Below are 17,011 nucleotides of genomic sequence, written 5' to 3' on the forward strand. Positions count from 1 at the left end.
GGAAGCATCTTAGCACTGGCATGGGTCTCCATGTGGTTCCTCCAGATCCAGGGCTCTGGCTCCATCAGCCTGGCTCCATGTGACTTATCAACAGAAATGTCTCACAGGGAGTGTGTGTGTCCCACCTCCCAGGAGGAAGACAGGAGTTCCCAGAATCCTCAGGAGAAGGCCCTGCCCACACAGAGGCCTCATGGGCTATGACCTGATTGACAGGCTAGACTCCACCCCTTTGCTCAAATTGACAGGAGATTACATACCTGTTGCAATCTATTAATGGAGAAATAATATATTTTTGTGATTAAACAGAATTTAAATTATTGGACCAACTTAGCAGTAAAGTTCTGATGACTAGGCTAAGTAAACTAGGTAAACTAGGAAAAAGAGGAGGAATCAGGAGTCCTCTCCCTAATTTTCCTCTCTCTATACCCATTTTCCTTTCACGTCAACTTCCTTTTTTGAATGTCCCAGGACAGCAACTGGCAGGTTGAACACAGAGTCAGAGATCGGACCTGGCCATCTCATTGGCACCTTCCCTCATTGCCCACTGAAACAACGGTTCCCAATTTGGAAAAAAACCATCAGTTGCTTCGAGACCTCTCCTGGTCTGAAAACCAGGGCAGTCTTCCTTGTTCACCTGCCTTTGAGAATGTTGTATGGTGGTCACCAGTATGGGGAGAGTCTTGTAAATGTACAGTTTTGCATAAATATAAGAAGATAGTGTTGTTACTTTTAATATTGGAGTTAATAGAATTTAGGGATGTTCCGTAACTAAGTGAAGAATACCTGTTTCTGTTAGAAATGTGTTTAGGCACTTAAACACATTACTCCTTCCCTCCAGATCATCCACCCCACACTAAAAAATCTGTGTCAGTATATTAGAAAAGCTAACGGATGCTTTAAAAGCTAGCACATTGAGCCATGCTGTCTCATGTGTGAACACTAAGAAAAGCATCTGATCTCACCAACAACCCCAAACCTACTGCCATCAAGTCAATTCCTATTCATAGTGATCCTAGATAGGGTTTCTGAGGCTTTAAATCTCTAGGGGAACAGACAGCCTCGTCTTCTTTCACACAAAGCAGCTGGTGGTTCTGAACTCTGAGCTTGTGGTTAGCACTGCAATGATTACCCAACCGTGCCACCAGGACTCTTGTGCTAGTCTTGGAAATTTAAAAATAGAAAGCACTAATTGTGACAAACTATAAAACTAAAACAAACCACTGCTGTTGGCGTCAGTTCTGACTCATAGTCACCCTATGGCCCATAGTAGAGCTGCCCCCGGGGCTTGCCGGGGCTGTGTGGAACATCTTGTCTCTCTCATGGAGTAGTGTTGTTGTTATTGTTGTTGTTAGGTACCATCAAGTCAGTTCCGATTCAGAGTGACCCTATGCACAACAGAGCAAAACACTGCATGGCTCTGAGCCATCCTTACAAGCCCATTGTTGCAGCCACTGTGTCAGTCCATCTCATTGAGGGTCTACCTCTTTTTCACTGTCCCTCCACTGTATCAAGTATCATGTCCTTCTCCAAGGACCGGTCTCTCCTGACAATATGTCCAAAGTACATAAGATGAAGCTTTGCCATCCTTGCCTCAAAGGAGCACTCTGCCCATATTTCTTCCAAAACTAATGGGTTCGTCCTTTCAATAGTCTTCTCCAGCACCACAATTCAAATGCATCTGTTCTTCTACGGTCTTCCTTATTCGATGTCCAACTTTCACATGCATATGAGGCTTTTGAAAATACCATAGTTTGGGTCAGGCACACCTTAGTCCTCAAAGCAACATCCTTGCTCCTCAGTACTCTAAAGAGGTCTTGTGTCACAGATTTACCTAATACAGCACTTTTTTTTTTAGCTCCTGGCTGCTGTTTCCATGAGCATTGATTGTGAATCTAAGACAAAATCCTTGACAGTTGCAACATTTTCTCCATTTTTCACAGTGTTACCTATTGGTTCAGCTGTGAAACTGAAAGGTTTTTGTCATCTTTACATTGAGTGAGAATCCCTATTGAAGGCTGTAATCCTTGGTAGGTGGGTTCAAATTATAGACAGTTTCGTTAGCTGCCCAATGCTTAACTGACTACACTACCATAGTGCCTTTGACAAACTCCAACTAGAGAAAATTATTAGGTTAAGATTATTCCATATATGTTACATTTGGGATGGAAACATTTGCTTTTTGAACAGTTCTGGGTCTGATAGAATATTTCGAATTGAAAATGCTGTGAAACGTTTCCTAAAGGCTTAAATGTAACTCTCAATTGTGTTCACCAGCTTCTAACTACTGTCCCTACTGGAAAAAAATGATCATGATCATTACAGTGAGATGATATAAGTAAATAAAGTGAGTATAATTAAGTAGGTCAGTGATGAAGCTGAAGATATAAGACACGGCAATTTATTATTTTAGCAATTACATTTATTTAAATGAAACTTGACTATCGCTTAGAGAGCTACACAGTTAAGTAAAATAGATACTTCAAGTAAACAAAGAGAGGGGAAAATGAATTAATGAAGGATCCTCAAGTACAACATGATGAAAAATCTAGTTTATGCTGAAACAGTTTGGAGTAGAATCATCCAGTGTATGATTCTACCCTAAATAGTGGGAAATTCCAAACACACACACACACACACAAATAGGTTTGTATTAATATCCATCATCTTTTGGTATGTATCAACTCACTTTTTTTGTTTTATACACTCTGGTTTAATTTGTCTTTTCATTCTTTTTAATCAGGTAGTCATTGACTCCCAATACTGCTGTACACACTTGACACATGACAAATAAGCGAACTATTACATCAGCCCTTGGGTCTCGTTGAGGAGGCAGACAATATTCAAGTGAACGAACAAACATGAAAGGATACATTGTGGTAAACTGCATAAAGGAAGCTAAGCTACAATGGGGGAGAATGCTGGGGTGGGGGCTGGAGAAGCTGGTTCTGATGGTCAGGGAAGACTCTTGAGGACATTACATTTGACGCCGGAGGATAAGAAGGGGCAACCAGGTAAAGCATGGAGAGAAACAACGAGCAAAAAGTGGAGGTCAAGAAAAATTATTTTTAACAACAGTGTCTATACAGCTCCACGAGGGATAAGGTTGCCCTAAGTGAAGAACTCAGAGGAAATTATAATGGTCAGAGCCCGTAAATGAGAGATAGTAAAAGTAGTTTAAAATGATTTTAGAGATGTAGACAGGACCAGAACAACCTATTAGATAAGTAATTGGAATTTACCCAGAAAGTTCGGAAATAAGCTCCGTGGGAGAAAAGACCTGGTGAGCCCATAAAAATCAGAGCCAAGGAAAAACCCTATGGGGCCATTCGAGGCTGTCTAATGGGTTGCCTACGAGTCTAAATCAGCTCAACAGCTTACAAGAACAACAGAGTAGTGAAAAGAAACATTGCTTGTAACTGAATACTCAACATTGTAATAACTACAAATTCCTATTTTCAATTCAACAACCATCTTTTTTCTATATTGTTAGATATGCCTATCATCCCCCCACCCACCCATTAAAAAAAAAAGATGAGGTTTTTATAGCCTGTATATAATTGGGTTTTGTCCTTTTACTTAGCTTAATAATATCTGTTTTCTCACTGGTATGCTTAGACCGTTTATATTGAATGCAATTATTGGTGTGATTTTTATGAAATTCTGTCATGTTACTAGTTGTTTTCTATTTGTTCCATCTGTTCTTCAGTCATGGCAAAGAGACTACAAGTGAATGCAATTTCCCTTGTAGCTATGATTCCCAGGGGTTTTATACTCGCATGCTAATGTGCATGTGGTCTGCAGAAAGTGATCAATAAGTTTAAGTGGAGTCTTCTTCACAGTGAGTATGGTGGCGTCATCTGGTCCGACAGGTGAGTGAGGCTGTGGTCAGGTCTTGGTGGAGGCACCTAAAATTCCCTAGGTCTCACGTTAACTGGTTGCCCTGTGCTCTCTGGAGAGCTCAAGAGAAAAGGAATAATAACCAAGTTGGTTATCTGGCTTCTTCTTGTTCATGCAAAAGTGGTGCTTTTTCCAGTTTTCTACATCCCATGGAAATAAAGATGAAGTTTTCTAAGAATGTTAGGGCAGATTCAATTCAATCTTTAAATTATAAAGCTCTGTTCCTAAATTAAACAAACAAATGAAGAAATCATTTCAGTATAAGGAAATAAAATATGATTTAAGCATTGAGTTACCCCCCAAAATTAAAAAAAAAAAACTAAAACTAAAACTAAACAATAGAGATGCTCTCAAAGAACAAATCCAGGTGGCAATAGACAGAATCATTCAATATGATGGGGAAACCAAGGCAAACACACATGATCTACACAGAGAGAAATGCTACATTTTAAGATATAAGATTCCAGCCCAGTAAAACATTAAAAACCTTATACCGTAAGCTGAAATTCAATGGCGGGCATGAAATTAGCTATTGAAACGTGTTGGTTCTTAAGCGATGCCCTGTTTTCTTCCAGGTGACCCCAGGAAGCAAGGCGGCAGCTGCCAACCTGTGCCCGGGAGATGTCATCCTGGCCATTGACGGCTTTGATACGGAGTCCATGACTCACGGTGATGCACAGGACAGGATTAAAGCAGCAGCTCACCAGCTGTGCCTCAGAATTGACAGGTGCTCCCTAACTGATGGTGTGAGAAGTGGATCTGTTTTGTAGGAGAACTTGAACCAAAACTATAAATAGTTTCATCCTCCCAGTGTGTTGGACGAGCTATCACAAGACCTAGAAATTTTACTGACTTTGTTTTATATGCCAGTCACTTGGTCTGAGCCTTCTTGAAGTCAGTCTAGTAGTTGTAGAGAAATTATCTGAAACTCTTGAAAATCAATACGATAAAAAAAAAGTTCTGAAAGACATTATTTTTTTCTGTACTAACCTATTTCATTGGCTATGAAATAGAAGGGCTTCCAAAAGTTGGTGGAAATGTTTCATTGTCTTTTCATCCTATTTTCTAATGAACTTTGAGAAGCTCCCCTCATGTTGTATATGTAGTAAAGAATCGAAGAGAATTTAGAAATTCTCCTAAAATGTGACTTCTAATATCCTATCTGCCATAGACTGTTTTGTACAGAACTCAGCCTAGAAGAATCTTAGGAGCTACTGAGATATTCCAAGCCAAAAATAATATTAGAAAAGACATCCTTTTCCTGAGCGATTTGATCTGAAATGGAATCATAAAAACTAATCATTTGCTTTAATAACTGCCTATCATGTTGGTATTGTATTCACATTGATCCCAAGTCCCCCTACAGTGGTGCAGAAGGCGCATCAGCCAGCCAATCCGATATTTCATGGGTGAAACGGACCCTGACCCTGTCCATGCTTAACTTGTGTTCTCTCCAAAGCACCTGGTCCCTTAGACACCACAGGGTCCCGAACTGATGCAGGGGAAGGAATGGATGGAGCAGATTTCCTCGATGGCAGTAACAAGACCATCTGGCATATCATTCTTACCTCCCAGCTGACCTGGGTAGAATAAGGGGGAAGTAAAAAAGACCTAGGGAGTTTGCCTTGTGGTTAACTCCACAGGACGACCCTGCATAGTGTCCCCCTTCCTCTGTGTTTCCCATGTACAATAGAGACCTACTCTCTCCAGAATATCACAAGGTCCTCTGTGCAATTTTGACCCATGAGGGGAAATTAAGACTGTAAGGTGAATTGAATAAGAAAATACAGAACAATGTGCAAAATAAGAAATTGCTTTCGCTTAAATTATTGAAGGCCACCCGGAGGAGGAAAATCGAGTGCAGTAGAACTAGCCGCAGCATTGAATTCGGAGCTTAAGAAAGTTCTTTCGTTCACAGGGCAGAAGCTCGCTTGTGGTCACCACAGGTCTCCGAAGACGGGAAAGCACATCCTTTCAAAGTCAACTTAGAGGCAGAGCCCCAGGTATGCATCTTAGAGTTCATGATACCCACATTATATTTCCAGTGAAAGCTCCTGGTGGGGGCTCCCAAGAGGAAAAAAGTGGCCAATATACAAATTGGAGCAAGCTCCTGATGTGGAGGTCATTACCTGCCTTTCCTTGCTGAGGTTACTGTCAAATACTCATGGTTTCTCATGCAAGAGAGAGGGTGAGGCAGACTGGCAGGAAGAAGAGAGAGGGAGCATGCTGAGGCAAACATCTTGTTCACAGACAAATACGTTCTCATCCGGAAGAACCTAGCTGTATCTACAGATAGTCACTGTATTTTTCATTTTTTATTATGGCTTCCTGCCAGATGACTGTGAGGTGTATGTTTCAAGGCAAAACAAAAGTACAATCACCCATTTGAAACAGGTGTCTTTCATCAAAAAATTATTGTGAACTCTAGTCCCTCGAGGTTTTTAATCTAGATTTCACTTTATAACTTTTGCTTCTCATTTCTGGCATCCTACAACCTGCTCTGTGGGATGAGTTTTGTGTTGTGTTACCATGATGGCATTCTGCCCCGGCCGTTGAAGGGTTTCCCTCCAGGCAACTCTATGTAATGAACAAAATGAATCTAATAATCCGATGTTTATCAAAATACGTCTGCTTTCAAAAGCTTCGAGACCAAAATGAAATCAATCTTCACCTGCGGTGCACAAATTAAGAAAGAGTTTCAGAATCTGTACATAGAAACCCCCCAGGTTTATCTGAAAAAAAAAGAGATCTAATATTCTTTTTAAACAATTTGTGCTAAACATATTAGATATTTCCAAACTATAGATTGCCTACATATTTTTATTTCACAAAACTAAACTGAAAACACGTTTATCATATAAGCTTTGATTTTCCTGGATTTGTCCTTCAAATTTTACACTCACCTTCTCCATTTTCTTCTCTGGCAAAAGTTTTGATAAAGAAAAGCTTGCTGTCAAAGGCAAAGCTCTGCAGAAGCAGCCTGCCACGTCTTTTTCCCACAGAGGGGCTGGTAGGTTTGAACCTCAAACCTTTCAGTTAACAGCTGAGCCCTTAACAACTGTGCCATCAGGGCTCCTGACCCACATGTAAAGTAACATAAATGTGTGTATCTCATAGGGCTTCTCTAAGACTGAAATAAAATAAGATAGGAAGGAACTTGATCCTTTGTGTTCAGAGCCCACTGGGCTGCAGGGGGTTTTCAGTGGCTAACTCTTCTGCAGGGAACCGCCTGGACGTGCAGGACAACAGCCCTAATGAGTGGAATCACCCGCCTCACAGTTAGCAGCAATGGGCAAACTCTTTCCTCCATTGGAAGCATAGAATTCCTCAGCTCAGTGGTCAAACTCACTGCTACTGAGCTGATTCCAATGTCCGGTGACCTGAGATAGGGCAGAGTAAGACTACCTCCTTGGGTTCCCAAGGCTATCCATCTTTATGGGAGCCAAAAGGCTCACCTTCCACCCAGTGAGCCATTGGTGGACCAGAGCTGGTTAGCAGCTCAACTCCTAATCCATATGTCACCCGGATTCTTTAGCCCAATGATGAAAGCCCAGACCAAACGTTCTGTCCTCATCTTTGTGTAATGTCCCCAAAGGACACAGAGGTATGGTGTAGCTATCATCATACTGGAAAAGATGCTTTTCAGAAGCACAAAATGCTTCTTTTCCAAACAACTGTCTCCGTCCCATACAAAGCAATCTTGCTATAGAAGATTTGGTCAAGCGAAGAACTTCCATGCACAAATGGACTGTGAGTTTAAGTTGTTTATATTTTCATTACAAAAATAGCTTTTATCTGCACTGCTTTGGTAACTGGAAGGCAGCCTACACAGAACAAGCTTTCAGCATTTTCATCTCCCCAGGCTGCTCCCCAGTGTGACACGGAAAACACTGGAAACAGACCATGGACGACACACTGCTCTTGAGGGTGGCTTCCTTGTTGTTTGATGGGGTGCGTCTGCTCAGTGTGACCCAAGCAAATATTTGATTGCTTGGTTTCTTTTACTTCCCTCGCTCCCCTGCCATACCCCGCCCCCCTTTCTTTTACCTGTAGACATGTAGGAATCAATGAGAAAATGCTGTTTCTCTTTGATCTAGCAATGGCCTCAGTCTTTGAGTTGAGTTTTTCATCTGTGGACCACTTCCCCAAGCAGGGAGTTACAAGGCAAATTCTCTTTGAGTGCTATCACCACAGAGGTCAAGTTCAGGAATGGGAGGAGGGTGGTCACAGAAGCTGCATTTCCCCTGAAGTCCACAGTCTTGTCGAGTTATTTAGCCTTTACTCTCAGAGCGATCACATTTGGTTCACCCAAACTAAAAATACGATTCTCTCATCTAAGCTCCTAAGGTTAAAACAGTCTATTTTTAAATGCATTAACTTATTGGAATGATTATGTGTTTAATGAATTCCTGAAAGAATACTTTATATGGATTTGTCCGAGTTGGGTGAGCACAAGAGCTGGACTATATTGACGGCTAAATAAACTGTTTACTGGTATTTAATGTAGCTCATGACTTTCCAGGGAAATAAAAAAAGAAGGAGTTAAACTGCAACAGCAGACTTCTAAGTGGTTTTGTCCTTTGATTACATTTGGCCCGCAACAATGATGTACGCTTTGGATAGAATGTTGACTTGCTGTGCCATACTTCCATTTCCTATTTGCCTTTGGTGTATACACTTCCATGTGCTTTGGGGAGTGGCTGTAACAGCCCATAAACTAATGCTTTGCAAAGCCTAATTATCAATGTTTAAGGCGTGTATTTAAAATATTTCTATTTTATGATCTGAGGGGAAAATATACATTTAGCTTTGTTTTGTTTTTTAACAAGTTGCACATTTTTGCCTTTGCAGTCAGTCTATCAGCCAACGCTGAAAATGGCAAGGAAAAAGACCTAGAGCCAATTAGAGCGCTACTATCGGAACTGTTCATGGTCTTAGCGGAGGCCATCCCTCTCCATGGAGACTGCTCACTCTAAGGCCATGGAACAATAAGAACACTGATTTTTTTTCCCAGTGAAGTCATTTTATGTCAACTAATTTTTGTCAATTAAAGTCTATCTACCAAGATCTTTAAGGTGGGATGTACTTTATTTAAAAAGAAAAAGGGGGGAAAGCTAGATTTCACAGAATTTGAGACATTCAGTGCTGTCATATTCACTCTCTTAATTAGCCTGAGGATTTATAATCCATCAAAGCTAAGTTATAATGTAATTTAGCCTTCTGTCCTCTTTCACGTGGAAAAAACTAACAATGCCATGACCACTGTCATTACAATAATGTCTAGTTTGTTTTTTATGCCATTGTAATGCTTCATCCTAAGCCACAGTCAGTACAACGTTAATATTAAATTAACTGAAATAGATTGTAACTCTTTGAAATTATTTTACTCTATTCTTGTTCTCAGCATTTTTCTAAAGCCACATTTTTAAAGTAGTTTTCCTATCTTATAATGACAACCATGTAGTCATTAAAAGAACAACAACAAAACTTTCTGCCATTGAGTCTATGCCAACCCATAGCAACCCTATAGAAGAGGGTAGTGCCGCCCCTGTGAGTTTCCAAGACTGTAACTGTTTACAGGTGTAGAAAGCCCTGTCTTTCTTCTGATGTTACAGAATCAATGTTATAGACTATAGAATCTATAATGTTATGGATTATAGAATCTATAATGTTATAGATTATAGTTATAGAAGCAATGACATCTCAGTCAACTCAATCACCCTATAGAACCACAGGCTACATTTTATTCATCTCAGACCTTCCAGTGCAGGAAGCTGTTCAGATGTTGTCAAAGGTTGAGGCGCAGGTTCATCTATACAGCATCACACACTTTCTGGCACCATGAGATCTGGGGCAGCTGGAATGGGAACCACTGAAGTCTGTACCCGATTCTTCCCGGTCATAGCCATTTTTCCTTCCCAAAGAGCATACTTTCCAAGAGGCCTTACTGGAGAGAATAAGTGTGTTCCTGCTCAAGGGAACCAAACGAAAGCGTTTGTCGCTTGGGTCCCCTTTTAGCAAGTCATTGGTGTTCACTGGCTTAAGAATCTTTGGGGGGAGCGGGGGGGTGGGGAGGTTACTCTGGTTAGAAGGCTTTAGAAGGGAAATAGTCTCTTCTCTAGAAAAGCACCACCCACAACTTCCTTGTTTGTAATGGCAAAAAGGAAAATGACAAGAAGAACATTATAAGATCTTGTCTTTCTTCTTCTTCTTCTTTTTTTTTTTAAATCAAAATGATTTCTTTCCAGGCAATATTTCAAATCATTCTAAATCAGCGGTTCTGTGTGTCGTTATCCCTTTGGGGGTGTCTAACGACCCTTTCACAGGGGTCGCCCAACTCATAACAGTAGCAAAATTATAGTTATGAAGTAGCAATGAAAATAATGTTATGGTTGGGGGTCACCACAACATGAGGAACTGTATGAAAGGGTCGTGGCATTAGGAAGGTTGAGAACCACTGTTCTAAATGTTTGGTCTATTTGATATCTGTGTAAGGCATTCGGAGCACATTTAAGAAGTAAATGAAGTTGATGTGAATGTATGAGGGAAAATATTTTTATAAAAATTTCTTATTAATGCTGCCAAATGGAAAGATTCAGAAGAGAATTGGCTCATGAGTATTTTGGCATTTGGTTTTGTTTCCTTGTTACTTAGAAGAAGAAAATTGAATGGCTTCTCAAGCAATTCTAAGTCTGTATAAAAATGGGAACTGTAATAATTACAGGATTTCAGATCATTCAGGCACATTTCAGACTAGAAGTCTAGAACTTTGACGTTGGGTCCTTTTCCCCAAGCAATAAAATGAAAATCACTTGAGGAAAGCATTGTGTTAGCAGTCTCTGACGCGCTGGTTAGTTTTCCTAGGACCAGAGCAGACATGCAGAGTTCTTTAAACATAAATGAAACCATCAGATTAGTAAGCAGGTTTAATAGAAATAGTATTCCTACTTTCCTAAAGAAAGAGATCTGAATGTTTATCAGTCCTTTTTGGAGATGAGGGTGATAACTCAATCCAAGTTAAGTGTTTTTGTTTTTGTCCCAGGTACCAAAGAAAAAATTAAAACGTCTACCTGGGCTTTCAGAACGATTCAGTAGGGCTCTTCCGATAAGCTCCTCCTTTCCCGGCCAGCCTTCCAGTTCCTCATTTCTTACAATGGGGCCAACTTCATGAAGACTTTAATAGAACAAAAGAAGTAGACATGAGTTCTACTTGAGAACATAAATATCCTTTTTTTTCACACCCCAAAATCACATTTCTGACACAAAAATATCAGTATTAACATGTATCAACTGAGAATTTCTTGAAAGGGATGGGCCTGGAAGTCCACAGGGGCCAGGTCTGAGAAACCAGGTTTGGGTTGTCTTATAATAAATAGCCTAAGCAAGGTCACGTCCTCTGCACCGGAACCTTGGGTAGATAATGGGGCACGTGTCCATGGAGCAGAAAATCCTAGGTTTGTTCCTACCCTGCTCCTCCTTTCGCCTCAGAGCAGCGAATCCCCTAGGAAGCAAAAGATGCCTTCTTACCAGTAGCGATGCTGGCCGTTTTGCTCATTAACAGCTTTGTTGTGCTTTCTGTGGCTCTGTGTGTCTTGTCTGCCATTGTACAGGAATTCAAACCCATTGGTGCCGCGCACAACAGAAGGGCTCAGCCTTTTGTTGCAGCAGCAAACATTGACGACAAAAGACAGGTAGTGAGCGCTTCCTATAACTCACCCATTGGGCTCTATTCAACTAGCAATATCCAAGATGCGCTTCATGGACAACTGCGGGGTCTCATTCCTAGCTCACCTCAAACGTAAGTAACTCGACGCTCGGTGCGTAGCCACGATGTTCTGGAGCCATGATCACATGCTTTCTTTGCGTTCAAAAGCCCGGCTCTCGCTGTTTCATTTCAACGACGTTCACCCGATGTGCATTTCCAAGATAAGCATCCAGAGTGTGGTTCCGAAGTTCTGGACCCAAATCAGCCAGTTTGCGAGCAGGTGGAGAGTGGAGAGGGGGTGAAACAGAAACAATTGTTCTCCGTCTATCCCCCTCTCGGCCAGGTTGCGGTTTGGTGGAAACTCAGTCTCACGATAAAAGTAGCATTCGTTTCGTTTTCTCTTTAATGTCTATCTATGAACATAGTCATCACCCACTGAGGAACCTTTTGAACTCTTTATTTTTACAGGATGTGAACTACTTTGAACACAAGCACAATGTTCGGCCCAAACCTTTCACAATCCCAGGCCGAAGCAGGTCACAAACTCTGACGTTGTGAAGTTTGCAATGCATGCTTCTCCTATTGAATCCTTACTAATCGCCACGCACAGTAACAGTGAGGTGTTTGGAGTGACTTTGCTCATTCTGGAGCTTATTTCCGAAGCTGAAGAAACAAGCTCGCTTTGCAGAAAGAACAGCTGTCAGGTCCAGGAGTAAACACTGACAGGATTATGGAGCTGTGGGGCTTGATGCAATCACTGTGTGTATTTATAACGAACGCCCCTGCCATTCCAGGGATCCCATCCAGAACATGATGACCTCCGAGACAGGCAGACAGACGTGTTCTGTACCAGCTCAGGGAAGCCCGGCCAGGGGGAAGGAAAGAGGAACCAGCCCAGAGAAGGAGGAGAGCAGCTGGCGTCTGCGTGCAGACGCTGTGGAAGCTTGTCTGTTCTTGCCATGCTCCCCCCTCAGCACCTGCCTCTCGATGCTCTTACAGAATCCAGCTCTTATGAGAAAAAGAAAATCGCCAAGGAAGGGCCTCTTGAGGCAGAGCTGCACCTCCACCACCTCCCTGGGGAATCAGTGTACAGACAGAGTAGGAAAGAAGTGAGGTCCCCTAGTTACACTCTTGGAACCACTGCCATTAGGTCCCGTGGGGCCGGTGATGGCCCGCCTGTGTCACAGCAGGACTGTGCTCCATGGGGTGGCCCGTGGGTTTGGGAAGTGGATTAGCTGGTCTTTCTTCCATGGTGCCTTTGATGAAACTTGAAATTCTACCTCCTTGGTTCATAGTCACCGAGGTTAACCTTTCATACAACCCAGGAGAGCGGTATACAGATTGGAATAATAGTAAATAAGCTCTTAATTGATTTTCGTCAATTGGAGAAATGAGTCATCTCCAGATGATCCATGTCAAGTGCTCGAGGAATTGAACCCCAACCTAAGAGGGAAGAAATGCATGCCCTGTACTGACAGCCGGAAAGAATGATTTCAGGGCGCCTACCTACTCCTCTGACTGCAGCTCCATCAGTCAGCCTCAAGGGAGGGCATGGGTGGGGAGACTGGATTGATCCCACCTGGTTACTGCTGGTGGATGTTGATGAGTTGATTGATGTGACAGTGTAGAAACGCCCCTAAGGAGTTCTTGGTTGGATGCAATATCTACAAGAGGCTGATCGACAGTCTTTCCTCCCACTGACCCCTGGATTGGGTTCGAACAGGCGACTTGTCTGTTATCAACTGAGAACTTCCTAACTCATGGGAGCACTGACTAATGGTCTATGTTAGATGCCCCAAACCGTGTGTCCTTCAAAACCCAAACCCACTGTTGTTGCATCAACTCATAGCAGCCTTATAAATAAACCAGACGCACAACCATCAAGTTGATTTACACTCATGGGAAAGGGCAAAGCTGCCCCCTTCGGTTTACAAGGCCGTATTTACAGAAACCGACTGCCCAGCTTTCTGTTGAGTTTCTGCTGAGGCTTCAAATCACTGATCTTTTCGGTTCGCAGCTGAGCACTTTAAGCACTGCACCTCAGCAGAAAGACCTGATTCAAAGTCAGACAGAAGTCTCAGGTATGCTTTATGTTACTCTCGTAGTACTCAACAACTTAACAATTGTAGGTGGCGTATGCATACTCCAGCTTGTCAAAATGCCCATTTCTCTTCACGGCGTTATTCCTGACCCATTTTCAGATATGTGGGACCCTCCTAGCCCCTGTGGATGTTTGGGTTTATGATCCTGCAATATAGAGAGACATTATTTCACATATGATTTTCATTGGCACTCTCATTCAAAAGCTAGTCAGGGCCAGAGGATTGCCTCAAGACAAGACATACTCCAGGGTGGTGGTGGTGGTGTGTGTGTGTGTTCTGGGGAGGGGTGCATTAAAAAAAAAAAGACAAGACATACTCCCAAGTCTGCACAACCCTTTCTTTCTGCTCCGGGTGGCTTCCTGTGTATTCTCCCTGTGCCTCCACATTCAACAGCTTCTCAACCCTCCGACCCACCGACACCACATAACACTACATTAACAATAGGATGTAACTTTACTACTGAATAAATGCACACACATATATCATTTCCAAAAGAAGTTTCGTGGAAGGACTCCCTTTGCCAGTAGGACTGTAAGTTCACCCATTCAAGTCTTAAGACTTCAGAGGCTAGAATAAAGGGATGTGTTTGAGCAGCACCATGTATATTTGCTCAAGACCTAACACTCGATTCTTAATTTTATAACAACCTCAGGGAGAGTCAGAGAGATCCTGGCTTTTACGACTGGAGTCTATCTCTTCCTTTTTATTGAAACTTTGATTGAAACATGGCGGTAATGAGACATCATTCATAAGTTTATCACTTAAAAGGGCTTCTTAATGTAGCTGCCCTGGGGGCATAGTGAATGCCACACTTGAGACCTGAGAGACATGCCATTTAAATCTGTTCTGTTCGGGATCCAGGCTGGGGACTTTGCAGCAAGACTAACTGGCAGGCATGGAAGATGCTGACATCAATGCTAGGACTCTTTTGGCTTTATCTTAAGGAACTGTGCCTAATTAATTTACTTAGCAGATTCGGTTTTCTCTTAGAATGCATCTCCCATGGCACGCTTAATATGCATGTAGAACAATGAGCTATTATCGCTGGCATGTCCGTTGGCTTCCTGTCCAGTTTCTTATGGACTATGAGACCACCCTTAGTTGTCTCTAAATTTGCATGACTGGCCTCTCTGATGTTTCAATGATTCCCCTTCAATTTCTCCTTTAAAGGAAGTGAGAAATATGTATGGCAATCAATGTGTGCTTCTAAATACTTATGTTAAATGACTACGCCCATACCGGGAACTTTATCCTTACCTTCCTTGTGTTCTAAAGAGTCAGAGATCCCGCATCTGCGTGCTGAGCATCTACTTCATGGTGACAAGCATTTATTGGCTGTTCTAGAGTCTGTGGGGGTCACATCCAATTAAACCACTGGCCTATTTTGTAACAGTGTATCTTCTTCACAGAATTCAAGGGGAAAAAACCATGGCAATAAGACATTTAACATGATAGCCTTAATATGTAATCTTTCCCACATACTCTACAAATTTGCAATTAGGTCATTAAAAGTTTTTAAAAGTTCAGCTGGAACTTTTTAAAAATGATTAAAAGTTCAGCTGGATTCCTGAAATCTACCTCTTCTTTTGAAATGTTGAGCTCAAATATTTGACGGAATCTTCTTCACATTTAGTCGCAATTCACAAAGGGCCATTCATTACTATTTCAGTTGTAAACATTCAACTACAGAAATGGGTGTCTAATCAATATACTTTCCCAGCATCCTTTGCCTGTGATGTCATGTTTCCAATTATTTGACCTGTCTTTTCTTTAAATACAGAATATTTGCATCTTTTTCTACTGACTTTATGTACAACTCTTTCTGCATTTAACTCTGAATATGCAAGGCCAAAAAATGCAAAGTTGCCCATATAATTTAATTTTGTTAAACTCATTTTCAATCGTGAATTTCCAGTATTTTCTCTTTTAAAAATAAATTCGTGCCAGAATTAATCATTTTGCTTTCATCTGATGTAGTTCACCTCTTACTTTTTTGTCTCCCATTCATTCGAACCTCTCTGTGCTTGTTCTCTCTGTTCTTGTGTCTGGATCTTCCGGCTCCTTGGGCCACCTCTGTGTCACGTGGTCACTAACACAGTGGATGCAGCACCCCCTCCGGTATTGATGGTGGCAGTGGACGTAGCACCCCCTCATCTGTCAGCACTCTTAGTACTATTTGCCCAGGTGACTTGAAAGTTGCTGCTAAGCTGGCCCCTAACATTCCTTTGGAAATGGACCTTCCCGGTGTGAAGATTGTACATGCTCAGTTTAACACACCTATGCAGTTGTACTCAGATGACAATATTATGGAAACACTTCAGGGTCAGGTTTCAACAGCTCTAGGGGAAACACCCGTGATGAGGTAATATAAGTCTTTTTGTGCTTTCAGCATATTAACTAAACACATGGGCAATGTCAAGTCTGCTGATGTTTTTTAACATAACATCTTAATAGAAAGAAAGCTATGTGGAAAAACTTTAAAAAGTAGTTAATGATTTCTTGCAAATGTCTGATAATAAAGGAGACATAAAGAGTTAACTACATAGAAGTTTATGTCATAGTAATAAAGTGAAATCATTTAAGGATTAAATGCATATGTTTTTTAAAGCTACAATGTACTTTACAAATGTCCAGTACAATACCTCTCAAAAGCGATTTGTAAACTGGTATACACATTATCTGTCCTCTGTGGGGTCAAAAATTGGGAAGAGATGGGAAGCTCAGGTATGTCTTCTAAGAGCTAACATCCATTCGCTTCTCTTGATGGCATTTGGTGGAGAGGTCATCGTGTTTTCACTGAAAGTGTTTGCCACGGTTAAGGGTTGATATGTGAATACTTCTCGGCAGTAATATAGATAATTAATTTATATTAACCTCTACTTTGATAAATTTGTTCTTTATGGTGAATCTTTATTCGAGGTACTTTACCATCAAACATTTTTAGTTGCAAAGAGTTGTCATAGGATAAAATTATTATGCCTCTTTTTCATTATTAGAGCATCATTGTCTTTTTGAATTATAGCATATTAATGCCTAAGAGTGCTCTGCAACAGTAAACTGGTAAAGTTATCTCTTAGGATACACACGTGGAACTACTAATGTAATAGACCACAAGGCAATTTTCAAAGAATTTTAGATCTATAAAATTATTCATTTCAAACAGTATATAAGTAATTAGAAAACATGCACATAGAAACCACCTTTTCTAGATATTGTTGTTAAGTGGCATAAAGCATTCAAATGTTTACGGTCTAAGAGTAGTGTTATGATATATTTGTACTGTTCAGTATGAATGTAGTTGTAGAAA

At 41.3% G+C, this 17,011-nt stretch overlaps 1 protein-coding gene across 3 annotated transcripts in view; it reads left to right on the forward strand.

Annotated features, from left to right (window-relative positions):
* Nucleotides 1-17,011, forward strand: part of PDLIM3 (PDZ and LIM domain 3) — a 32,664-nt gene that overhangs the window by 8,989 nt on the left and 6,664 nt on the right. The window contains exons 2-5 of one of the 3 annotated variants that reach the window (XM_004696147.2): nt 4,473-4,624; nt 5,816-5,900; nt 12,071-12,138; nt 15,803-16,066. In XM_004696147.2, coding sequence (XP_004696204.1) covers nt 4,473-4,624; nt 5,816-5,900; nt 12,071-12,138; nt 15,803-16,066 — 569 coding nt within the window. Of the gene's footprint in view, nt 1-4,472; nt 4,625-5,815; nt 5,901-11,507; nt 11,696-12,070; nt 12,139-15,802; nt 16,067-17,011 lie in introns of all 3 variants that reach the window. The other 2 variants (XM_004696149.2, XM_004696148.2) reach the window with 2 other exon arrangements.

Source organism: Echinops telfairi, unplaced genomic scaffold, assembly GCF_000313985.2.
Source record: "Echinops telfairi isolate 266 unplaced genomic scaffold, ASM31398v2 ScPeMD7_9;HRSCAF=40, whole genome shotgun sequence".
NCBI classification, from domain to species: Eukaryota; Metazoa; Chordata; class Mammalia; order Afrosoricida; family Tenrecidae; genus Echinops; species Echinops telfairi.